This window comes from Berghia stephanieae, chromosome 9 (assembly GCF_034508935.2).
Source record: "Berghia stephanieae isolate SIO BIC M18660-M18661 chromosome 9, UCSD_Bste_1.3, whole genome shotgun sequence".
NCBI lineage: Eukaryota > Metazoa > Mollusca > Gastropoda > Nudibranchia > Aeolidiidae > Berghia > Berghia stephanieae.
In genome coordinates this window covers 45,205,695-45,220,694 of record NC_088368.1, presented here as the reverse complement: position 1 = coordinate 45,220,694, position 15,000 = coordinate 45,205,695, and the positions used below count along the sequence as shown (strand labels likewise).

The 15,000-nt window shown below is 35.3% G+C and overlaps 1 protein-coding gene across 4 annotated transcripts in view; it reads left to right on the top strand.

Moving 5' to 3' along the window:
• The window catches only part of LOC144980316 (uncharacterized), a 59,599-nt gene that overhangs the window by 44,379 nt on the left and 220 nt on the right, over nt 1-15,000 (top strand). For all 4 annotated transcript variants that reach the window (XM_078927976.1, XM_078927974.1, XM_078927977.1 and 1 more), the window contains 4 exons: nt 1,251-1,361; nt 2,383-3,060; nt 4,721-4,858; nt 14,943-15,000. The exon at nt 14,943-15,000 is cut by the window's right edge and continues 220 nt beyond it. In XM_078927976.1, the coding sequence (XP_078784102.1) occupies nt 1,251-1,361; nt 2,383-3,060; nt 4,721-4,858; nt 14,943-14,948 (933 nt within the window). In that variant the 3' untranslated portion in view covers nt 14,949-15,000. The remainder of the gene's footprint in view (nt 1-1,250; nt 1,362-2,382; nt 3,061-4,720; nt 4,859-14,942) is intronic.

The window sequence follows — 15,000 nt, the reverse complement described above, 5'->3', positions numbered from 1 at the left end:
ATTGTAATTCTAGAATTTTTTACTATCCCATATTCTTCCTTTTTACTGGCGCTGAAATGACCTTAATGTGTTGCAAGTGCAGTAAAACCATTAAAAACAAAAAAACATCATTAAAAATATTCAATCTTTCCTAACAGGCGTCATGTCCTGTCCTAATTAAATGTTGCTGTTGGCCATGGGGCCCTTGTAAAGCGCTTTGAGCACATTTAGTGGATATTGTGCTATATAAAAGCTCAATTTAATTTAATGGAGTTTATACATCGGGCATCTTTTTTAACCATTTTACCTGACATAACTCTAATCCCGTTGCAGATTTAGACTTTTCATAGGTCAATCATTAAAAATGTTCAATCTTTTTGAACACTCACAGTTCTTCTGTCAGAAATTTTATACTCAAAGAAGAGGAGGATGTCAATTTGCATTTCAAGTTACTGAAAAAAGAAAAGATCATTTGATACCATAACTAATATTGGACTTATCCGAACCAGAACTAATATTGGAAATTTGTGCAGTCATGTGAAATGTTGTATGACACTCGTTTTTTGATCTGAATGTCCTGGGTTCAAGCCTCGCTCGGCGTATAGTTGAGTCCTTGGAAAAAAAATGGCTCTTTACTCACATTCTCTCACCGTACTCGGGTGTAAAGTGAGTACCTGGCCGTTAACGGCGCTGTCTCTGTCCGAAAAAATTGTAAAATCGCCTAACAGGCGTCCAAGTCCCAATCCTACATGTTAAATGTTGCTGTTGATCAGGGCCCCCTTGTAAAGCGCTTTGAGCACATTTAGTGGATATTACGCTATATAAAAGCTCGAGTAAAAAAAATTTTTTTTTAATTTCAACCACACAGAAAGTCATTTATCCCCCACAAGATTTGATCAGACCCCTTGTCCCATCTTGCTGGGTTCTAAATTAAAGTTTACTGATTTTGAGCCCCAAATCATCCTTTTAATTAGCCTATTTTGTACTTTTTCTTAAAGTTGCTATATTAAAAAAAAAAAATAAAAAAATAAAATTCCCTTTATTCATCCCCATGGGGAAATTTGTCTTTAGGGTCTATCCCAAGGGAAGACTGGAATGACCCAGGCATTAGCCGCAGTGCAGCGCCGCAAAGTTAGCTAGGGCGAGGTGGTGATTTGCTGAAGGCCACACAACGAGGTGGGGGCCCCTTGTAAAGCGCTTTGAGCACATTTAGTGGATATTGCGCTATATAAAAGCTTCATGTTTATAATTTCATAATTTGTTATATTCAGATTGAACAGAGCGAGATCTCCAAGGCGGAGTCTGGTCTCTACTCCAGTCGAATTGACGAAATGTCCGACACAATCAGCACTTTGGAAAGCCAGCTGGCAGACAAGACAAGGGTGAGTTTGCCACGTTGTGTGTGTGTGTGTATGTATGTGTGCTTGTGGTGCGAATGAGTATGTTTTAGCCAATGTAATTTGTAATTAAAGCGCTTAGAGTCTGGTGTCTCGGAGTTATAGTGCTAAAAGTTTTCAGCATTATTATTATTATTACAATTATTCAGTGATGATAATATTCCGCGAAATTCCGGGATTTTAGGTTTTCTAAAGAGATTTTCCACTGTTTTTGGCATGTCAAACATTTTCCTCTCTCTCTCTCTCTCTCTCTCTCTCTCTCTCTCTCTCTCTCTCTCTCTCTCTCTCTTCTCTCTCTCTCTCTCTCTTCTCTCTCTCTCTCTCTCTCTCTCTCTCTCTCTCTCTCTCTTCTCTCTCTCTCTCTCTCTCTCTTCTCTCTCTCTCTCTCTTTCTCTCTCTCTCTCTTCTCTCTCTCTCTCTCTCTCTCTCTCTCTCTCTCTCTCTCTCTTCTCTCTCTCTCTTCTCTTCTCTCTCTCTCTCTCTCTCTCTCTCTCTCATCTCTTCATCTCTCTCTCTCTCTCTCTCTCTCTATCTATCTTATATATATATATATATATTATATATATATATATATATATTTATATATATATATATCATGTACATAAATTGATTTATATAATTAGTTTTTAAGATAATATTTGGTAATAAGATTTATGATTGGAACATAAGTTAGCATTGTCATTAAAAATAATGCTTTAAAGGCTATAACCACAAGTTGCATACTATAGACACTATGTTGGTCATTTGTAAAAAAATACCCCCTTTACTTGACCAAAAGTTTATAAATCATCATTGTGGGAGCAAAAACGGCCTCTAAAAAATTTAATTGGAAATGACAATTTGTTAAAATAATACATCCTATTTCCCCACATTTTTCTTTTTTTTTTTTCTTTTTCTCTCTCTTTACATTTTTTGGGTTTTTTTTATTTGTTAATAAGAACCAGAAATTCTTTATTAGTTCATTATTAGTAAAAAAAACTATTACTTTTCTTTTTTTACATTTCAGATGGTCAAGAAACAAGAGCAAATGTTGAAAGATCTTCGTGTGACTCTTCATCGGGAACTCAAAGTCCAGGCAATACCAGGGGAAGACAGCAACAGCAGTGGTGGTCTAAGTGTTGGAGACAGCAACTTCAACGCCACCTCATCATCATCATCTCCGTCTTCAACCCGCAGAATGATGGCAATGGACAACAACAACCACCACCACCACCACCACCAGCACTACCACCACAATAACCATAAACCATCAGATCATTCCTCAACGTTACATTCATCCATATCATCACCGTCTTTAGCATTATCATTGTCTTCTTCTTCTTCTTCATCGTCGTCGTCGTCGTCGTCCAACCGCCTTCCACTGCAGCAACTGCCGTCGTCTTTGTTTTCATCTCCTTCAAATTACCAATACCCTCCAAACTCGTCAAGTGGTAGCGGTAGTGGTAGTAGTCATAGCAATTATAACACCCAACCTCCGTCTCCTGCCGTTTTGCCTTTAGACTCCAGTTCGTCTAACAACCACCATCACACGTTGACGTCGACATCGTCATCCGTGCCGAGTGGGGCCGGTGTTGACAGTCTGACGGCCCACACCAACAACGTCAAGAGGGATCTGGAGAAAGACGTTAATTTCTTGTACCTCAAACACGTCGTCTTGAAGTTCATGCTGAGTCGAGAGGCTGAGGTAAGTGGTCTTTGTAATGAATTAACTCCCTCAAATCCAACACCGACTATTTCGTAATTTGGTTGTGGTTACTTTTAGTCTATCATTATTTACATGTCTTGGGGGTCCCGTTAGCTCAGTTGGTAGAGCACTCGCTTCACAAGCAAAGGAACCTAGATCGATCCCGGGTGCAGTTGAGGTTTTTTTTCTGACTCCCCTGTCCACCCAGCAGTGATTGAGTAGCTGGGTCTAATAGATCTGGTGGAAACTACTTTGCGATAGACAAGTGTCCTCTGCAAAGGGTAGCAAGCAATTGCTATTGTCCATTTCACGCTATAGAAACCAGGATAAACTCCAGCTCCACGGGCCATATGGCCCTGATGGACTACTTTATTTACATGTGTTAAAGCAACTATTTTTGATCCCCTGGCTGGGGTTCCTGACCTCCCATAGTGGGCAGGGAAGCACTTAGTGGGTCTTCTATCCCCTTATATCTGTTATCCATGCTTTCTACTTGGTTTTGTCCTGGCCTGGCTGGAAGGGAGACAGCCTAATGCAGGCCTGCCAACCAGTATGATTAATCGTATTTTAGTACGATTTTCTGACCCCGAATACGCGGATACGATTTTCGTGGATGCTAGTTTTAAACGGCCATTAAGTTTTAGTTTCTCGATAAATCGATAATTTTGTAATCACTAGAGATTGCTTGAATGATGAAGATCAGAGTTTATTTTGATTTGGGATTGATGTTAGCTTTTCTTTAAATTTTTGTATAGTGTGCACTTTTTTACCACATTTGTGGACAAAATACACTTTTTTGCTAAAAAATACACTTTTTAGGGTCATGGAATACACTTTTCATCCTGGGAAGGTTGGCAGGTCTGCTAATGTATATTTTTGGAAGATGATTTTTTTTTGTCTTGTAAATAACACAGAAGTAGAGGGCTTGGGTTTGGAGAGTTAAGGATTTTTAAAAGTTAAAGTGGATAAAAATAGAATCATTATGAACATGTTTCAAGTTCAATTCAACCATTCACCTTGGTCAATTTGTTTTACAATGCTTCATAAAAAATAAAGGTAAGTATTGAATCGCAAGCTATTGTACGGCTATGTGGTCTAGTGGTATGACACTCGCTTTCGGATCGGAAAGTCCTAGGTTGGAGCCTTGCTGGACGCATAGTTGAGTCCTTGGAAAAGACTCTTTACTCACATTCTCTCACCGTACTCAGGTGTAAAATGAGTACCTGGCCGTCAACAGAGTTGTCTCTGTTGGAGAAAAAAAATTGTAATATCGCCTAACAGCCGTTATGTCTCGTTCTACATTTTACATGTTGCTATTGATCAGGGACCCTTTGTAAAGCGTTTTGAGCACATTTTAGTGGATATTGTGCTATATAAAAGCTCTTTTTTTCTTTATTTATTTTTGTTTTAAGCTTCAATTTATAAGACGAAGATAGATCCTGTAGACATTTCGCGTTTCCCCTTTATCAACAAAGCAGGAAGAATGAAACACTACACAGATGAATGAGATAATGTGATAGGCATTGCTTAACAACGCCACTATCACTAAACTTGCTAGATAACAATTGAAAGGCCATTCTATTGACTTTGATTTTGGTTTGACTAAATTTTCCCCATGTCTCTCCCCCCCCCCCCCCCCCCCCCCCCCCTCCCCTTTCAGGCCCTCCAGCTGATCAAGGCCGTGTCCATGCTACTCAACTTCAGCAACCAGGAACAGCAACTCATGAGAGAAACGTTGGAATGGAAGATGTCTTGGTTTGGGTCAAGGCCACCCCAGGGCAGGGGTCAAACGTCAAAGGTCATTCCACCATCTTTCTAACTAACCCTTTCCTGTAGAGCATTGTGGTCCATACTGTGATTTAGTGTGTGTGTGTGTGTGTCAACAAACTCTAACAAATGTATTTTCTGCCACCAGTTTCATTCTTCTAACCTCTAATATATTTATAATTTATTGGATAAGATTAATATATTTATTTTATTTTGTTTGTTTGTTTGTTTTGTTTTTTTTTAAATAAATATATATGTTATATATTGGATAAGATTAATATATATTGGAAAATGTTATTATGCCATTCGTAAATTGTAAAAATAAATAAATAAATAAATAAATGAAAAGATAAAACCATTTTGAAGAATGGATTAATAACTTGATAACTTGATTTAATTTTACTTTATAATGTCATACTTACGCATGACTCATCATCTGAAAGTTTGGGATAAAGTTATATATATATATATATATATATATATGTGTGTGACAATGGGAGTTCGAACCCACAAATTAACAAATTTCCAGACTTTTTAATCAGCGGAGACAATTTTTTAAAACTTATAACTTTGATTTAGGATTTTAATTCTAACTAATCTTAAGTCACACATTAACCCAAGGCAACTGGGTTTGGGATAGCCGTGGGTTAATGTGTGACTTAAGATTCAACGTTTTAAAAAATCTTATTTGTTTATAGATATCATTCCTCTAATTTCCTGTTATGGGGAGAAGAGAAAAAAAGTCACTTCTTGTATTCTTGTGATATTGTTTCCGAAATTGCTGTGAAATTGTGATGTGTCCCAAGTCTGACACAGATATTGTTTCCGAAATTGCTGTGAAATTGTGATGTGTCCCAATACTGACACAGATATTGTTTCCAAAATTGCTGTGAAATTGTGATGTGTCCCAATACTGACACAGATATTGTTTCCGAAATTGCTGTGAAATTGTGATGTGTCCCAAGTCTGACACAGATATTGTTTCCGAAATTGCTGTGAAATTGTGATGTGTCCCAAGTCTGACACAGATATTGTTTCCGAAATTGCTGTGAAATTGTGATGTGTCCCAAGTCTGACACAGATATTGTTTCCGAAATTGCTGTGAAATTGTGATGTGTCCCAAGTCTGACACAGATATTGTTTCCGAAATTGCTGTGAAATTGTGATGTGTCCCAAGTCTGACACAGATATTGTTTCCGAAATTGCTGTGAAATTGTGATGTGTCCCAAGTCTGACACAGATATTGTTTCCGAAATTGCTGTGAAATTGTGATGTGTCCCAAGTCTGACACAGATATTGTTTCCGAAATTGCTGTGAAATTGTGATGTGTCCCAAGTCTGACACAGATATTGTTTCCGAAATTGCTGTGAAATTGTGATGTGTCCCAAGTCTGACACAGATATTGTTTCCAAAATTGCTGTGAAATTGTGATGTGTCCCAAGTCTTGACACAGATATTGTTTCCGAAATTGCTGTGAAATTGTGATGTGTCCCAAGTCTGACACAGATATTGTTTCCAAAATTGCTGTGAAATTGTGATGTGTCCCAATACTGACACAGTTATTGTTTCCAAAATTGCTGTGAAATTGTGATGTGTCCCAAGTCTGACACAGATATTGTTTTCAAAATTGCTGTGAAATTGTGATGTGTCCCAATACTGACACAGATATTGTTTTCAAAATTGCTGTGAAATTGTGATGTGTCCCAATACTGACACAGATATTGTTTCCAAAATTGCTGTGAAATTGTGATGTGTCCCAATACTGACACAGATAATGTTTCCAAAATTGCTGTGAAATTGTGATGTGTCCCAAGGCTGACACAGATATTAATGACACTACAATCTATATTGTTCATCACACTGTTCTATTTTACACCAATTCACCCTTTGACTGTCATGCCATCATCTTACATCAGACCTGCCAACTTGAAATTTCAAAAAGTCATAATTTCCAAGGGAAAATAAGATAAATTCACTTTAAATAGCATTAGAAATAAATAATGTGCCCTCAGAATGATCCAAAAATGCTCCAAAGTTCTGACTATAGGTTCTCAGACCTGCCAAGTACTAGGGAAAAATCATAAAAATACGAATTTTTGGCTTCAACAATAGAAATAAATAGACATTTTTGATTCATTACAATGTGATAAAAAGAAAACTTTGATGCCACAAAGCATCTATTCAGGGGTTTGAAGACATATTTAATACTGATCAATGTAAAATATTAATTTGTAAAGTTAATTATAGTGACTTCTATTTCTTCTCTCTGAAAACTACGATTTTTTTACATTTCAAGTTGGCAGGTCTGGGTTCTGAGGAACTAAATGTTCATTCTTGATAAGTTTTATTGAGTCAAAGAGGTGAATGAAGCTCTGTGGCTGGAGCCAAAAATTCGTTTTTCTATGAATTGTTCGTAGTGCTAGGCATGTCCGTCTTACAAAGCTGTCAACTGTCCTGAAAAAATCGGGAATGTCCCAGTTTGATAATCTGAAAGATACTTTAACTCTCTCGAGTTCATCTCTTTTGTGACTATAAATAATATAATATCATCTTGAGTTTCAGCTTTTTTTTCTGTTCCTTTGTTTTAATTTGCAAATCCTGGGACATGCACGGGTCATTTTCATGCTTTAAAACAGTCATTTTATTTTTCTTTTAACTCTCTCGAGTTCACCCTCATTGAAAATCAAACAAATTTGCTCGAATTTCCTTTAGTGCATGTCCCAGGATTATGATTTTTGACTTGCAAATTAAAACAAGGAACAGTGTGGCTATGTGGTTAGTGGTATGACACTCGCTTTCGGATCGGAAGGTCCTGGGTTCAAGCCTCGCTCGGTATATAGCTGAGTCCTTGGAAAAGGCTCTTTACTCACATTCTCTCACCGTACTCAGGTGTAAAATGAGTACCTGGCCGTTAACAGCATTGTCTTTATCCGAAAAATTGTAATATCGCCTAACAGGCGTCTTGTCCCGTCCTACATGTTAAATGTTGCTGTTGACCAGGGACCCCTTGTAAAGCGCTTTGAGTGGATATTGCGCTATATAAAGCTCAATTATTATTATTCTTTTTTTTCAAATTAAATAAAACAAAGGAACAGAAAAAACTTTAAATCAAGATGATATTCTATTATTTATAGTCACGAATGAGTGAAAATGGAGTGGCTTCGTGTGGTAACAATACCTTGTTTGACAGGTTTGTTTCATATTTTTAGAATTCAAACACTTACCAAATACCTCATTGTCTTTATTTGTTCCCATACGAAGCCTCTCCATTTTCACTCTTTCGTTAGTATTTTCACGATTACCGGCTTCAGGCAGCTCCTACCGTTTTCTAATTTATAATAGTCCAAACATAATAATAATAATAATAATAATAATAATAATAATAATAATAATAATAATAATAATAATAATAATAATAATAATAATAATAATAATGCACATTTATGCAGCGCTCATTCTCGTGTAAAACACAAGCTCTGGGCACTTTACAATATAAATTATCAATTTTGAGTGAAAAAAAAAAAAAAATAATAATAATAATTCATAGCCAAATCAAGGATTCATAGGGTCAATAAAAACAAATACAGTAAAGATGTGTCTTGAGATTCTTTTTAAAAGTAGGTAAAGACTTGCACTCCCTCAGACCACGTGGTAGTTCATTCCAAATCTTGGGGCCGAAACAAGCAAACGATCTATCACCAAATTTTGTTCTTGATCTTTTTTCCGAAATAGTCTTGCTGTCATGACAGTATTTTGTGTTACAGTGTCCCGTTCTTTCTCTTTGAAAAGTTGGCCTCTATGATCTTACTTTCTTTCCTAGATCATTGGTATAAAGGTGTTAAATACAGCCCCCCCCCCCCCCCCCCCCCCCACTGCCACCACCATTTCTGTGATATGAATATTATAACAAGAGATGAAGTGAGTAGGAAAGTACCAGAAGACAACAGAGAATAAAAACTTCGCGGCGGCGATGGGGGCTCGAACCCGCGACCTTACTGGTACGACAACTCTGCCTTCCTGGGGAGTTCGTGACTCTAATGTATGAGCTATCCACGACCCCAAAAAAGGTCACTTCAAACCGTAGTCTAACTAGAGCTGTCTCTCCCCGACTTCTTGAGGTCACGGGTTCAACACACACAAAAATGCTGTGAAGTAAGTTGGCCAACATTTAAGGTTAATAGCCACTATTCTCACCACAAACATGTAACATAGAAACGATTGAGACATTGAGTATGCTTCGGTATTTGGGCACTGATCACTTTACATATACAACAAAGTATAACCCGAATCATAAATCACTCTCATTTCAAAACCCTTTCAGCATTCACTCACTCAACCCAAACACCGACTATATCCGTTGTTTACCCAGGGTTTTTTTTACCCCATGTCTATTTATTACATTTTTCTGAGACAAATTATAGGCATAGTATCAAAGCTAATGTTCTTAATTTTTACATGTTAATGGTAGTTGAATAAAACCATCTATGTACACGCTCATGTTTGATACATTTTTTCCCAGTTTTGAAAAGTTGCAAAAATCTCTAGGATTGAGTGAGTTAAAACCTTACAAATAAGGAGAATCACAGCGTGTGGCTATGTGGTCTAGTGGTATGACACTCGCTTTCGGATCGGAAGGTCCTGGGTTCGAGCTCGCGCTCGGCGCATAGTTGAGTCCTTGGAAAAGGCTCTTTAGTCACATTCTTTCACCGTGCTCAGAGTGGAAAATGAGTACCTGCCCGTTAACAGCGTTGTCTTTGTCCGAAAAATGGTAATATCGCCTAACAGGCGTCATGTCCCGTCCTACATGTTAAATGTTGCTGTTGACCAGGGACCCCTTGTAAAGCGCTTTGAGCACATTTAATGGATATTGCGCTATATAAAGCTCAATTTTTAAAAAAATAATTTTAAGCTCAATTTTTAGGGCTGATTCTGGATGACTTTGTTAACAATTGAGAATTTGTGCCGAATTTGCATGTCGCTTTGTCTTAGCTTGTCATTCTCATGCTGCCTCAATCAGGTGTCAGCCATTTTGTGACGGAAATGCAAATATAGTCTCAGCTCTGATAGAGTAAACAGTTCAAGACCTAAAATTAGACTTTAAAAAATATCAATTATGTAATTTTCTTGGTTCAATATTATAAGGTCAGTTGGTTGCGAAGCAATCTTTAATTTATAACATTATTCTGATTCTTGTACACTGTTTTGTTGTTTTGTGATAAAAACAATGATTTTTTTTACAATCAGCATGAAAATGTTTAATTAACACAATACTTATTTATTCACGTTTGTTTATTTTCTCTTTTAATTCTTACAATTAAATTTGTATAGTCCATTTTGATTAAAATTACACTTGTCATGTTTTGCGTGTTGCACATTGGATTTGAATCATATCAGGGTTTCTATGCTATTTATAAATAAACTTTGAAAATCTGTAACAAATTATCCCCTTTCTGTTGATAAATTGTTACAATGAATGACATAATCAGTCGGTGAAAAGGTTTGAACTGAGATATTGCCAAGTTTAGTTAGAATGTCAATTTTCATATTAAAATTGAGTTCTTGTCATAAATGATTAAATCAACCCTTTTTTTACATCTTCGGGAAATATCAAAGCTTAAATTCACTTCAAAATATTTTTTACAGCTAGTCAAGTTGAAAAAGTATGAAATTTGAGAAAAGTTGTTGGATACCTTTCCCGTACATCTGACCATAACTTCATGAAAAATCACCCGATTTACTTCAAATAAAGATTAAAATGCTCTGGGGAGTATATTCTTTCAGAAAATGAAAAAAAAACAAAAATGCAAATCCAAAATTTTCACCTTCCGACTGGTTAGGTCATGCACTGATACATATGTATATCATTGACAATGCACGTTACAGACAAGGTGGTTTGTTTATTACTCATCTTGAAGATCGTGATTTTGATTGCACAAGAATTCAGTTTTGGTTTTAAGGACTTTGTCCCAACTAGCCCTGTACACTTGATTAACTCACCCAACCCTAACACCCACTATATCCGTAGTATACCCCGAGTTACTTTTACCCCATGCCTATTTATTACGTTTTTCTGAGACAAATTATAGGCGTAGTATCAAAGCTAATGTTTATAGTTTTTACATGTTAATGGTAGTTGAATAAAACTATCTATGTACATGCTCATTTTCAATACATTTTTCTAATTTTGAAAAGTAGCAAAAATCTCTAGAATTGAGTGAGTTAAAAAAGAAAGAAGTGTTCATCAGACTAACAAATGTTTAAAATGTCAAACGAAATCAACTTAGACATTAAATATCAACTCTGCCAAACTCTCTTGATTGAGTAATAATAATAATAGTAACGAAATTTATTGATATTGCGCCCACTCCTCTATACATCAATAAAGCTCTAGGCGCATAATTTTAAAATATGCATCACATGATCACAGTCACAATGATGTAAAAATCCAAATAAGAAAGTTCCTGGAATCAGGTAAAAATATTGATAAACTGAAGAGCACAGAAACACAGCTGCCTGCAAGGCGCACTACACGTCATAATCAAAGGGGGCACGCAGCGTGGTTCAGCAGTGCAGTCTTTGCTTCGTACCCGAAAGGTACTGAGTGTGATCACCCACCGCTGCTGCGCTGTGTGACCTTGAGCAAGTCACCATCTCGCCCTAGCTCAATTTGCGGCACTGCGGCTGACACCTGGGTTATTCCAGTTATTCCCTTGGAATAGACCCTAGAGACAAATAATTTCCCCAATGGGACGAATAAAGGGAAATTTTTTTGTTTTTTTTTTTAATTTTATTGTTTTATTTCCATTAATTTTGTCTGTCTGTGCCTGAGACTATCAGAGGGACTGGATGAGTTTTAAATTTTATTTTTGACCTGAGATACGAATTCATAGAATTGAATGAATTTTGGTTTAGCCTGCATTTTAAGTGCATGCACTAATTAATAATAGAATATGATATAATATGATATCCCTTTCTTTGATTTTGTATCCCTTTTCTGTTTTATTTACTCAGTAGGGACTCGAGAGATTCACAATAGTCTACAACACATCATAAATAACATACCTGCCGAATCTTACGAATTTTTCGTAATTTTACGAATTTTAGACAAATTTTATGGCGAAATACGAATTTTTATGGAAAATTACGAATTATTAATTCTTATTAATACTTAAATAATAATAATAATAATAATAATAATAATAATAATAATAATAATAATAATAATAATAATAATAATAATAATAATAATAATAATAATAACAACATTGTGGTTGTTCATACACAATTTCAGAAATGACGAATTTCCTTATCAAATTACTAAAAATTGACATAAAAATTACTAAATTTGAAGATTTCAATTTGGCAGGTCTGATAATATCATAAAGGGGATCTGAATTTGTATGTATGAAAGGTGCCAGACATGAAAGGTGCCAGACATGAAAGGTGCCAGACATGAAAGGTGCCAGACATGAAAGGTGCCAGACATGAAAGGTGCCAGACAAAGCAAGAAACAAAGTCAACCCGCCCCGACTGGCTGATTGAACCTCAGACCGCCCGGCTATCAATCAGACGTGCTCGGACCAGTAACCAGGAGGTCTGAGGTTCGATCCCAAATCAAAACAGTCTGATTTTTTGGGGATGTTTTTTTTTTTTTTTTTTTCTTGCTTTGTCTGGCACTTTTTCAAACAAACATTTTCGACGTTTCATTCATACTGCAATCACCATTGAGTACAGACAATACAAGTTATTTTTCATTTCATTTATTTATTTTATCGTTTTCCATGTTATTTTGGTATTGTTCTACTGACGAAGTTGTACCGAAACGTCATTATTTTGTTCACATACGACGAAGCCTCTCCATTTCACTCTTTCGTGGTATATCAATGTCTAACTCACTCAGCCATAACACGACAATCGTGATAATTATTTTTATCCCATCATTTTTTATCCTTTTCGTGCTTCTCTGAGTTTACAAAGTTTTTGCATATTACAGTGGAAACCATTTATAGCAGGCCCGGTTATAACAGGGATCGGGTATTACAGGGATTTTTCAAATCCCCGTTTTTTTTTTTTTACCTCTCTTTGTCTCTATTAAAAATTATCGGTTATAGCACGGCCTCACTTGAACCAAATCGGCTATAACAGGGACAATGCCTTTTCACACGGGAGCAATCAAGAAGGAAAACTGCTAAATTTTAGGCCTTGTCGCACGGTGAGGAACATAGATAACACAGGACTTGATACGACAACAGGGGGATACGTTGTCAAAAGTGGCTAGTGTGAGGTCGAGTGATAAGGTCCCATTCAATTTCCCCTTTTAAACAATAAAATAATATAATATTATGTTCATTTTTAACAACTTTTCTCTGACTAAGGAGGGATAGTACCTTGGGTGGGGGGCACATGCCTGAAGCCAACTGGTTCCCATTTGTCTTTTATTTCAATGATGAATAATAAAGTTTGAAATAAATTTTCTAAAAAGGGTAAAAAAAGGAGGAAAAAAAAAGTTATATCTAGATCTATTCATGTATTATAATTTACATTGCGCACAATCCCTGTCGCATGCAGTTTTGGGGGGTTTTTTTGGCAAGGGAGGTAATCTATGTATTAGATCACTTGAAAAAGTCAATTATGTGCTTATTCCCCTTGTATTTCTGATGTAACAGGGATCGGCTATAACAGGATTTTTGCTCTGGTCCCACCATCCCTGTTATATCGGGTTTCCACTGTATTTCCAATGCAACTGTCTTTAATTTCTACATGATTTCTACTCGAGTCAGACCAATTTAATTGAGTATATTTCTTTTAGGTCACTCTCTTGTGAGAGTGGACACAGCACGTAAGTAGAGAGTTAGGGTTGAGTGAGTTAACTCTCTCCTTACCATACCGATCATTTTCTTCTTTATTTTCCCCAAAAATGGCAGGGTTACTCATGATAAATGTTTTGATGTGTATTTACATATTATAATGTGTATTTACATATTATAATGTGTATTTACATATTATAATGTGTATTTATATATTATAATGTGCATTTACATATTATAATGTGTATTTACATATTATAATGTGTATTTACATATTATAATGTGTATTTACATATTATAATGTGGATTTACATATTATAATGTGTATTTACATATTATAATGTGGATTTACATATTATAATGTGTATTTACATATTATAATGTGTATTTACATATTATAATGTGTATTTACATATTATAATGTGTATTTACATATTGTAATGTGTATTTATATATTATAATGTGCATTTACATATTATAATGTGTATTTACATATTATAATGTGTATTTACATATTATAATGTGTATTTACATATTATAATGTGTATTTACATATTATAATGTGTATTTACATATTATAATGTATATTTACATATTATAATTTGTATTTACATATTATAATGTGGATTTACATATTATAATGTGTATTTACATATTATAATGTGTATTTACATATTATTATGTGTATTTACATATTATTATGTGTATTTACATATTATAATGTGTATTTACATATTACAATGTGTATTTACATATTATAATGTTGAAGGGAGAAAATTCACTGCCAATCTATGTGTCATATCACAGTCATGAAAACTTTGAAAAATAAATAAAAATACTTTTGTGTGTCTCATTGCGTCATTTGCATTCCGTTCATCATGAACTCATTGAATAATTTGGGAGCGCAGGCAGGCACTTTTGAAAAGTTTTAAATCATATATGAAACAGTGACTAAGTAGAGAAAAAATATATGCGAGAAAATAATAATTCCAAAACTCACCCCGCCCCGTAACTGGGAATCGAACTTCAGACTTTCTAATCATCGGTAAGGAATGAGTATTTCTCAGGTTTGATCCTCAGTTGAGGAGATGATTTTTTAAATTTTTTTTTTTTAATGAATTTTTTTTTCTTGTATTTTTTTTTTTTTACTTTGTTTGACAGTTTTTACACACCTTTTGACATTTTATTTTTTTTTATCAGACGCATTGAGTATGGTTTTATCCCATGGAATGTTCTATTATTTACAATAATTAGTCGTATAATTGTTAAGTATTCATTTTCCCTTCCCATTTGTTCATATCTTTGTAGAAGTGAGAAGACTCAATGAAGCAAAGCCATGTTCTGTTTCCAACCCCTGTAAATCACT